The sequence below is a fragment of the Pseudoliparis swirei genome, chromosome 19 (assembly GCF_029220125.1).
Source record: "Pseudoliparis swirei isolate HS2019 ecotype Mariana Trench chromosome 19, NWPU_hadal_v1, whole genome shotgun sequence".
Taxonomy (NCBI): Eukaryota; Metazoa; Chordata; class Actinopteri; order Perciformes; family Liparidae; genus Pseudoliparis; species Pseudoliparis swirei.
This window is the reverse complement of record NC_079406.1, coordinates 27,826,380-27,836,759: the sequence shown is the minus strand read 5'-3', so window position 1 is coordinate 27,836,759 and position 10,380 is coordinate 27,826,380. Positions and strand designations below refer to the sequence as shown.

Below are 10,380 nucleotides of genomic sequence, written 5' to 3'. Positions count from 1 at the left end.
GCCCGTTGTCCTGTTTTATTTGTTTTTAATCTGAATTAATTGTTTAGTCTGAATAAATAAAATGTAAAATATTGAGTTAAATATGGATCAATCGTCCCGGCTCCTCTTATTGATCGTAGATCAGAGGGTGAAGTACCTCCAACGCTCTTTAATGACATACTGTGTTCCAAGTCTACATTCTACTGGAGTAAAATACTTTACCACAACCTAAAGTACAAGTCCAGTTGAATGTCACTAAAGTATTTCTACCTCTAGTACTTTGTGTTTTGATGCTACTTTAATCTTCACAGGTTGAATCCCGGAGTACTTTTCCTTTGTGGTCCTTTCTCCAGGAACAGCCTTCATCCTGCGCTTCCTGTGGTACGAACCAGGAACAGTATTAATACTCCGTGCTTCTACACTAAGTATTGTTATTGTGGTGTTTAAGCTACTGAGGTACACAGAGTACACAGAGGCAGAAGAAGAAATAAAGGAAACGGAAGCAGCTGATTGGACGGCCGTTGACCAATGACATGAGAGTAACATATTTCTGCAGGTGAACAATTAGTTCAGAACAACCGGAAGCTCGATAAGTTTGTATATATGTCAGGTTCATCACATGTGTTTGTAAAGGTACAAACTACTACACGAGGTACTTTATAAATACTTTGAACATAACGAAGTAGTGCTGCGTCACGTGACCATGTCTGACGTCACGGCTTCAGAACTAACAGCTTCATATTTAATTACACATATAATCCACTAATAAGTGAAGAAGAATTTTTACAGGTGCAACGTCAACTTTTCATTAATGAGTTGCTGTAAAGAAGTTTTCGTTCTTATTCCTGCTTTTTATTAACATTGAATCGATGCCCGTTTGTTTGTTTGTTTGTTTGTTAAATGTGTTTATCTCTCTGATCCTGGAGGCTGAGGGCTGAAGCAGTGACACCCGGTGCTCCATCGATCTCAGGTTGGTTTCTGCTCTAATTGTTATTATTGTTATTATTATTGTCATGACACAAATGGTTCGAGTAGTTTTGAAGAGTGATTCTGGTGTTTTGAGAATTCATTTATTATACAGGCTGATGTTTCAAGACGTCAAACTTGACAATAAAAAACAAAAACAAATAATAATAATATTCAGACTTACAGGTTCATGACCTAAGTACTTGTAAGTACCGTGTCTGTAAATACTTGTATTAATACTGTTATAGTACCTCAGTAGTTTTAATGAATACAACGCTGCAGCTCAAATAACACCACAGTGCAACGCGCGGTTCTGTCCACCAGAGGGCGCTCTTTACCTTCTTTAAATCCTCTGAATTCAACAGATATTTAATTCAGTTTTCAATTCAATTTAATTCAATTCAGTTTATTTGTATAGCACATTTTCATAAATTACAAATTCCCCTCAGAGTGCTTTACAATCTGTACATATAGACATCCCTGACCTTTGACATTTGACCTCACATCGGATCAGGAACAACACCCAAACAACCCTTCAGGGTAAAAGGTCAGAACCCTTGAGGAGAGAACAGAGGAGGATCCCTCTCCAGGATGGACAGGTGTAATAGATGTCATGTGACCAGAAGGAATCATTACACACTAATTAAAACACAGTAACAACAAAATGAATTTTACAGAGTGTTTATGTTTCATGTTTCAAAACATTTTCCTCACTTATGGAATAGAAATGGGAAACAATTTTTTTTTTAAATGACCTGCTTTAGGTGATATCAACATTTATGCAAATTAATACTCTAGTTTTTATCCCTCGATGAAACTCTTATTTCTAAACATGTTTAGAGCTGCAGTCAAAGTCATTGATCGTACGTAAACCGATCAAAGCACAAGGGGTAATCAATAACATTATTATCTTCATGTTCAGCGTTCTGGTTAGAAACCAAGATGGTGGGTTAACATTTATTTTATGTTTGAATGTTTTTTCTCAATAAAATCCCAACAATCAGGACTCGCAGCAACTCAGAGTTAATTCAATTCAATTCAATTCAGTTTATTTGTATAGCCCAATTTCACAAATTACAAATTTGTCTCGGAGTGCTTTACAATCTGTACACATAGACATCCCTGCCCCAAAACCTCACATCGGACCAGGAGAAACTCCCAAATAACCCTTCAGGGGGAAAAAAGGGAAGAACCCTTGAGGAGAGCAACAGAGGAGGATCCCTCTCCAGGATGGACAGAACAATAGATGTAATGTGTACAGAAGGACAGATTTAGAGTTAAAATACATTCAATGAATGTGACAGAGTGTATGAATAGTTCATAGTAGGCATATTCCACGATGGAGACCTCCACCATCCATCAGGCAGATGGCGGTGGGGAGGAGTTAAAATGACATGAATCACAAAACGAGACAGAAGTTCAGCCCTTCAGAATAAAGTGATTTAAAGTGAAAGTCTCGAAGCTTCTGTTTACTAAAGTTACTGTTTATTGATAATTTATTTTATTGTTGTTTATTGTCTCTTTTCAGATAAAATATTTCAAAAATATCTATTTTAAATCTCAGTTAGGATTGTATCTGTTTGTGGTTGTAAAGATCTCAAACTGAGAAGAAATTATTTTTAAAAAAAAAGGAAATAAAAGCTCCTCAGTGTGTGATGTGCAGTAGCGACGTCTGTCCACCGGGGGGCGCCGCGCGCCCGCGAACTGCAGCGGAACCGAGTGGAACCTTCACGAGCAGGTCCACCGGAATCCAGAGGTCTCTCATCTGCTCTGTGGGCTCGTGTCACAGCTTCAGGTGTTCTTCAAGGTTCTCTGTGGAACCTCTCAGAGGTTTGGAGAACCCTGTTGGGAGAACCTCCTCCAGGCCCTCGTGCAACGGTATATTAGCATGTGTGTGTGTTTGTAATGTGTCGTTTGAAAGCATCACGGTTCTGTAAGGTTCTGCGTGTGGTTCTGTGAAGCCTGGCGGAGGTTTGAAGAGGGTCAACGAGGTTCTGACGGTTCCTCAGTTGGTTCCACGAGAGCTTGAGGCAGTTCAGGTTCTTTAGCGGGTTGCTAGGCGGGTTTGGAGGACATTCTGGGTTCTAGAGGTTTCAGGGGACCCACATGAGTGAGAAAGTTCTGAGGAGGCGTTCAGGGGGTTCTGATGTTCTGAAGGCGGTACCGGGTCCAGTGAAGGTTCTAACGCCTCATGTTTAATTTAATGCTTCCGTCAGGGGGTTCTGAGAGGCCCCGGAGGAGGTCGGGGGGTTCTGAGAGGCCCCGGAGGAGGTCGGGGGGTTCTGAGAGGCCCCGGAGGAGGTCGGGGGGTTCTGAGAGGCCCCGGAGGAGGTCGGGGGGTTCTGAGAGGCTCCAGAGGAGGTCAGGGGGTTCTGAGAGGCTCCAGAGGAGGTCAGGGGGTTCTGAGAGGCCCCGGAGGACGTCGGGGTTCTTGATCCTGTTCCTCGGCCTTTAGAGGGCGGTCCGGGAGTCTTGGAGGATTTCTCTTCGTCGGTCTCTGCAGAATGTTCCGGCTCCATCAGACGGAGGTTTTTGTGATTGAAAAGAGGATCCGGGGACCAGGAGCTCGGGGCTCACGGGGGTCCCAGGGATCCTCTTGAGGGGTCCGGCGGGCCGCCAGGTGTTCCAGGTGTTCTGGTGCTGAGGCAGATCTTTATCCCGTATCGGCGTCTTGAGGGTTCCGGACTCCGGCCCTCATCAGCACCACGTTGTTTATTAAGTAAACATAAAATAAAAGAATAATTCATATTTAAGGAAATGGAAATGAAACAAAACATCTTGAAACAACATTAAAATGTGATAATTATTTATAATTAAATTACAGCGTAATCTTTTATAAACATCAGTTTAATTGGTTAATTAAAATCTAATTTTTATAGAAGTGAATAATACAAATAATATAAATGTTTAGAATTATATTCCTACTAATAATATAAATGTTTAGAATTATATTCCTAATAATAATAATAATAATAATAATATAAATGTTTAGAATTATATTCCTAATAATAATAATAACAATATCTCATTTAATTAATTCTCGTGCCGTGGCGGACCGCTGAGCCTGTTGCGGTCTGGTTTATAATCCGAACCTTCTTCTTCATCTTCCTCCTCTTCCTCCTCCGCACGTTCACCGGCTCACCGGCTCGTCCTCTCCCCGCGCAGAGCTCCGTTCTCCGGCTCCAGACGCGCCTCTCCCCGCGGAGCAGCTGCGGAGGATGAATATTTAATCACGCGCTCCGAGTTTGAGCTTAATGAGAGAAATTCTGCTCCTGCCGCGAAAATGAGCACAAAAAAATGACTGCTGGAGATGTCAAACACCCCCCCCCCCTAAAAAAAAACATCAAGAGGGATGATCACACACACACACACACACACACACACACACACACACACACTAATATTCTGTGTAGATGATCGATGCTGCGTTTCTGTTTAAATTCTACAATTAAAACACATTTTTTAAGTGTGAAATATAAACACTTGTACTGAAACACGTCTTATTAGCGGCTTCCCCTCCCGGCGTGTGTGTGTGCGCACGTGCGCGTGTGTGTGTGCGCACGTGCGCGTGTGTGTGAGAGCGCCATATGTTCGTGCGTAAAAACGCGCAAATTGGTGCCAAATCTGCGCGCCGCCCGTGTCAGTCATCCTAACGGCGGCATGACAGAGGAGATTATTCCACATGAAACCAGTTAATCTCCCCCCCCCCCCCCCCCATGTGAAGGCGGTGTGTGATGTCGGAGGAAGTGAATACAGATTGTTGGACTTCAGTATTTCTGTCTCGTCTCCACTGAAAAAGGTTTTGGATGTTAAAGAAATCCTTTTTTAATAAAATAAATAATAATAATCCCTCCTCTGTGTTCAGCACCGGGACGGACCGGGCTCGTGAGGCGTGAAGCCCCGCAGGAGAAGAGCGTGCAGCGCGTGCAGGTGTTCCTCTCCTCCCTCTCATCTCTCCTTCATCCACTTTAAAAGTTTCTCTTTATTGTTCTTCTTATTTAGGCGTGCAGTGCACGCGGGGCTCGTGCACGCGGAAACCCTTATTTGGAGTGCGTTTACAAAAAAAAAAAATCTACACATATTTTTTTCCCGTATCCATGACGCAACGCGCCGCTCTCGTCCAATCAGGCGCCAGAGGTGCGACCGATATGCAAATGAGCTGTCCTTTTACGGTCGCATCCCCGCCCCCCCCACTCCCACCGATCCGCGCCGGTCCCCCGGGACCCTCCCGAGCCTCGGACCCCGGGAGAAGGAGCTCTCCGCCGGGACAGAGGAGCCGTAAAGAGCCGGGGAGGGAGGGGGGGGGACGCGGCTCCGCGCTGCCCAATCCCCCGGTTCCCCCGGGAGCAGCAGCTCCGAGGCCCGACCCTCCTTCCCTCCCTCCCTCCGTCTCTCTCTCCCTCCCTCTTGTTTGCTAATCATTTCATTTTACTCCTTTTTGAAGCGGAGGCTTGTTTTTTATCCCACTTTTCATTTCTCCACAATCCGCGGCGGCTCGTCTCCCTCTGATCCCGGCTCTCCGCGCTCCGTCCTCCCGCGTCAGGCTCTCCGGATCCCGGCTGATTCTCTCTCTCTCTCTCTCTCTCTCTCTCTCTCTCTCTCTCTCTCTCTCTCTCTATCTCTCTCCCCCTCGGCTCCTCTGAGATGCTCTCCCGGCTCTCCGCCCTCTTTTAACTTCACGCAGCGGCTTTAAAGCGCGTCGCTCCGCGGCTCGGATCTAACACACCCGGAGAAACCCAGAGGGAGCCCGGGCTCTTCTTTGGATCAGGACCCGGTACTTTGGGGAAAGCTCGCTCGTGTGTCCTCCTCCTCCTCCTCCTCCTCCTCCCGCATCGCTCCTCTTCTCCTCCACCTTAATCCAGGTGGTCCTTTGGCTTTTTGGAGCGTCGGCTACGAGGAGGATTACTCTTCTTCTTCTTGTTCTTCTTGTTCTTGTTCTTGTGGTTCCCGGTGAAGACAAAGCTCCCGGAAGGACACTTTGATGTTCTCCATCCCGGACAGCCTCCCCCGGGGGGCCCTGACCATGAAGGAGGAGCCGCTCCCCACCGGCATGACCCCGGTCCGCTCCTGGATGCAGGGCGCGGGGATCCTGGACGCCAACACAGCGGCACAGAGGTAACAAGACCCCCGAGAACCAGACCCGGGTCCTGGCTTCGCTCCGCGGGGCCACGCCGGTGAGCACAGCCACCGGCTAGAAACACTCAGCCCGGCTGCGGGGTCCAGAACTAAAAGTTAGACCCAGACCACATGCTGCTGCTGCTCCTGCAGGAGGAGAGGAGCAGCAGCTTCAGGCTAGAAAAAAAAAACTAAAAACCTGAACAAACTGAAATCACTCTGAGTTGGAGGCGGTCTGAGCTGCGCGCGCGCCTCGTTCCACCAAAATAAAATAAGAGTAAAAACGACCAGATTCTGGTCTTAATTCAGAAAATAAAGTAGAGCGACAAAAATGAGACGTGAAACCTCGCCGGTGCTCCGGTCCTCCGGTGCTCCGGTGTTCCGGTCCTCCGGTAACTCCACCCAGCGGGGTTCCGTGGTCTCCTCACGCCGCCTGCCTGCTCCTCTCCGCCGGGCTCCGTGTCCTCCATGAGGAGAAACTCCAGTTCAACATAATTCTTCATTATTATCTCGTTATTAATTTGATGTCCGGTGCGCGCGCCGCGGGAGGAGCGCGCGCGGGGCAGCCGCGGCCGCCGCCGCGCGCGGCTCTCCTCCGGGATCCTCGCGGCGTGTCTTAAGGGTTATTTATCACATTATTATTAAGAAGTAAAACTTTATTATTTAAAGAAATGGATCCGGTGTTTTTAAATTCTCTTTCCCACCAAAATAAAAGCTCCTCGTCTTTAAACCTCTAATTGGTCAAATACAAGAAAACGATATTTTATTTATGAGTCAGGAAGAAATAAATCTTTCTTGAAGAGGGTCACAGGTTAAATTAAAGGCTCGTGCATGTTCTCTCGTGCACGATAAATTAGTGTAAGGGTTTGACCTCCGTGACACGAACACGCGCACTTTCCCTTCAAAGCTTTGATTCCATTTCAAAGTTATGACATATTTATTTAACATTAATGAAATTATTTAAAAGTGGAAATGTAAATTTCTCTAACATACAAAATGTAACAATAAAATATTTCTGCAGAACATTTTATTAAATTAGAAAAAGTCTCGTAATTCTCCAAAGTGACTTCCGGTGAATAATCAGAGATCACGCGATCAATCAGATGAACGCGAGGAGGAGAGGAGGAGGAGATGAGGAGCAGCTCCTCCAGGATCCATCACCTCCCGCACGCGCTCCTCCAACTTTCACTCAGGCGCTAAACAAACAGGTTTCCATACAGAATGCAACAAATGAACAAAAAGAAGAAAGAAGTATAATTAATAACTAATAATTAATCATTAAGAATGAATAATTCTCGTTTCCTGAAGCTTTTGGTTGAGTCTCGTCGCTTCCTGTAGATTTTGATTTAAAACACATTTCTAACCGGATGTTTGACGTCATCCCAAAAAGATGTTTTACAAATATGTGGAGCAACTACAAATTATTTATATGCAAAACTTTCTGAAAAAACTAAAAAACATGATTTATTGATTTCAATCGATTATTAATGTGATTCTGCAAAACATTTTCACTGTTTAATGTTTAGTTTATATATAAATATAAACATGTATATGCATACTTTGTTTATATTTATACATATATATTTATAAATATGAATGTTTAGTTTATATGCCTGAAGATATATATAAACTTCATATATCTACATATATATATATATACATATATTTGTATATATACATATATATATATATATATATACTGTATATATATATACATATGAATGTTTAGTTGAGCCCAAAATGCAAGAACTTTAAATCTTAGAAGACAAAAGTAAATCAGCAGATATTTAAAAATATCTAGTCTAAATATTGTTTATATATATATATATATATATTGATGAGCAGCTGTCAGATGAATACTTCAAATTTTCTGTAAATATCATGTTTCATAATTTTACTTCTCAAATCTCGAGACGTTTAACAAGCTGAGTGACAACAAACAAACAAACAAGTGGTGTACGTTATGAACGATTCATCTCATGAAGAAAGTTTCTCTGAAACATTTGAAACTGTAACCAGAAAATCTGACTGTGTGTGTCTGTGTGAGGGTGTGTGTGTGTGTGAGGGCGTGTGTGTGTGAGTGTGTGTGTGTGTGTGTGAGGGTGTGTGTGTGTGAGCGTGTGTCTGTGTGTGAGGGTGTGTGTGTGAGGGTATGTGTGTGTGTGAGCGTGTGTGTGTGTGTGTGAGGGCGTGTGTGTGTGAGTGTGTGTGTGTGTGAGGGTGTGTGTGTGTGTGTGTCTGTGTGAGGGTGTGTGTGTGTGTGTCTGTGTGTGTGTGTGTCTGTGTCTGTGTGTGTGTGTGTCTGTGTGAGGGTGTGTGTGTGTGTCTGTGTGTGTGTGTGTCTGTGTGTCTGTGTGTGTGTGAGAAGCTGAAGATGTTCTTCATGTTGTCGTCTGTTTCGTAAACTGCATATTTAGATTGTACACATATTAATAATGAAAGTTTTAAATGTCTGTGTGTGTCTGTGTGTGTCTGTGTGTGTCTGAGTGAGTGAGTGTGTGTTTTCAAAAAACATTTTTTGAAAAAAAAAAAACATCAACGTGTCTGAACATATGAAGAGTTCACCTCATGTTGACCTCAAACAACCAAGAGAACAGAACCAGAACCAGAACCAGAGGGCTCCTCCATATACAGAACTATATATCTCTCTCTCTCTCTCTCTCTCTCTATATATATAATATGTATCCATATATGTATAAATATATATATATAATATGTATCTATATATATATATATAATATATATAATATATATCTATATATAGATACATATGTTTGATAATCTCGATGTAATTTCTTAACGTCTTGATGAAGTGTTTGATGAAGACGAGCTGCGTTAATAATCTCAGAGAGACGAAGAGACGAAGAATAAAGTTTAAACATAAGTTAGAAAATAATTTAAAATAATTAAAAACAATTTAAAACAACCAAAAATAAACAAAGATTAATTTTCTACGCTGAAAAAATAAAAATACTTTAAAGACTTTAAGACAGTTTTGATATAATTTATTGATCTGAATCAATATTCTCCAGGCTGAGAGTCTCTGATCAGAGGAGCAGGCAGAGGACTTTAAAAGCTGATATCTGGGAGGCTGTTGATCAGGTATTGATCAGGTGTTGATCAGGTGTTGATCAGGTATTGATCAGGTGTTGATCAGGTCTTGATCAGGTGTTGATCAGGTGTTGATCAGGTGTTGATCAGGTCACACGGTCACATGGTCACGTGACCCTGGTCGTCCCTCGGCCCCCTGGGTAATCTCCAGGTGGATCGTCTGCAGCAGAAACGTGTCCCGAAAGAGAAGAACACACACCTGTTGTTGTAAAGGTGTGAGAGGTCAGAGGTCAGAGGTCACCAGGCGGCTGCTGTGTGTGTGTGTGTGAGTGGAGGTGTGTGTGTGTGTGTGTGTGTGTGTGTGTGTGTGTGGAGGTGTGTGTGTGTGTGTGTGTGGAGGTGTGAGTTGGTGTCAGTGCACAAACTTGTAAACTTTATTTTGAAAAGCTCTTATTAGAGAGACGAAAACCTCGTGAAAACATCTGAAACCAACGGAGCGACGACCTCCTGACCTCTGGTCTCGGATCGTACGTCAGTTCAGGGACTCTTCTGAACGTGGTTTTATTGCATCCTGATCTCCTCGTTGAGACGTAAATGTTCCTCAGATCTTTTGTTTGTTTCAAGATTAAATTCTTTAGATTATAATTTATAATGTTGACGTCATCCTGATAAAAACTGAGACTTTATTGTTTCTTAAATAACAGTGTTCTGATGGAATATGAAGCTACTTAAAGTATTGAGGCTTAAACTTTATTGTTATTGTCGCTCGTTGATCTCAAACTAATTCAATTATTAAATCTTCTTTGATAAAATTAATGAATAAAAACACGTCGAAACAGATTCTCTCACTTCTCTCACAGGAATAATAAATGTAGAGATCTCAAGAACAGGATACTTTTCTGGTGGTGTTGGCAGGTGTGTGAGAGTGTGTGTGAGAGAGTGTGTGAGTGAGTGTGTGAGAGTGTGTGTGAGAGAGTGTGTGTGTGTGTGATTTCCCTCCCTGACAATGCTGCAGTAAGTAAGTTTTTAAAAAAAAGGGTTAAAGAAATATTGAGCAGAGTGAGGGATCCTGCCTCCACGCCCTATCTTTGTCCTGTGGGGTTAAGGGGGTTAGTGTGTGTGTGTGTGTGTGTGTGTGTGGGGGGGGCGGGTCCAGGTAGTGCTGTGAGGTGAATAATCGGCGGCGGGGGGATTCCCCACTTTGCCGCCATCCGTCATCCGCTCAACCACCGGGGGGCGCTTGGCGTTCCACTCGGCGCTCCCCGGGGG

The 10,380-nt window shown here is 43.6% G+C and overlaps 1 protein-coding gene across 4 annotated transcripts in view; it reads left to right on the top strand.

The window, feature by feature from the left end:
• The first annotated feature begins 5,599 nt into the window (after positions 1-5,599).
• LOC130209352 (transcription factor COE1-like) overlaps positions 5,600-10,380 on the top strand; it is a 124,730-nt gene continuing 119,949 nt past the window's right edge. For all 4 annotated transcript variants that reach the window (XM_056438938.1, XM_056438936.1, XM_056438935.1 and 1 more), the window contains exon 1: positions 5,600-6,060. In XM_056438938.1, the coding sequence (XP_056294913.1) occupies positions 5,927-6,060 (134 nt within the window). In that variant the 5' untranslated portion in view covers positions 5,600-5,926. The remainder of the gene's footprint in view (positions 6,061-10,380) is intronic.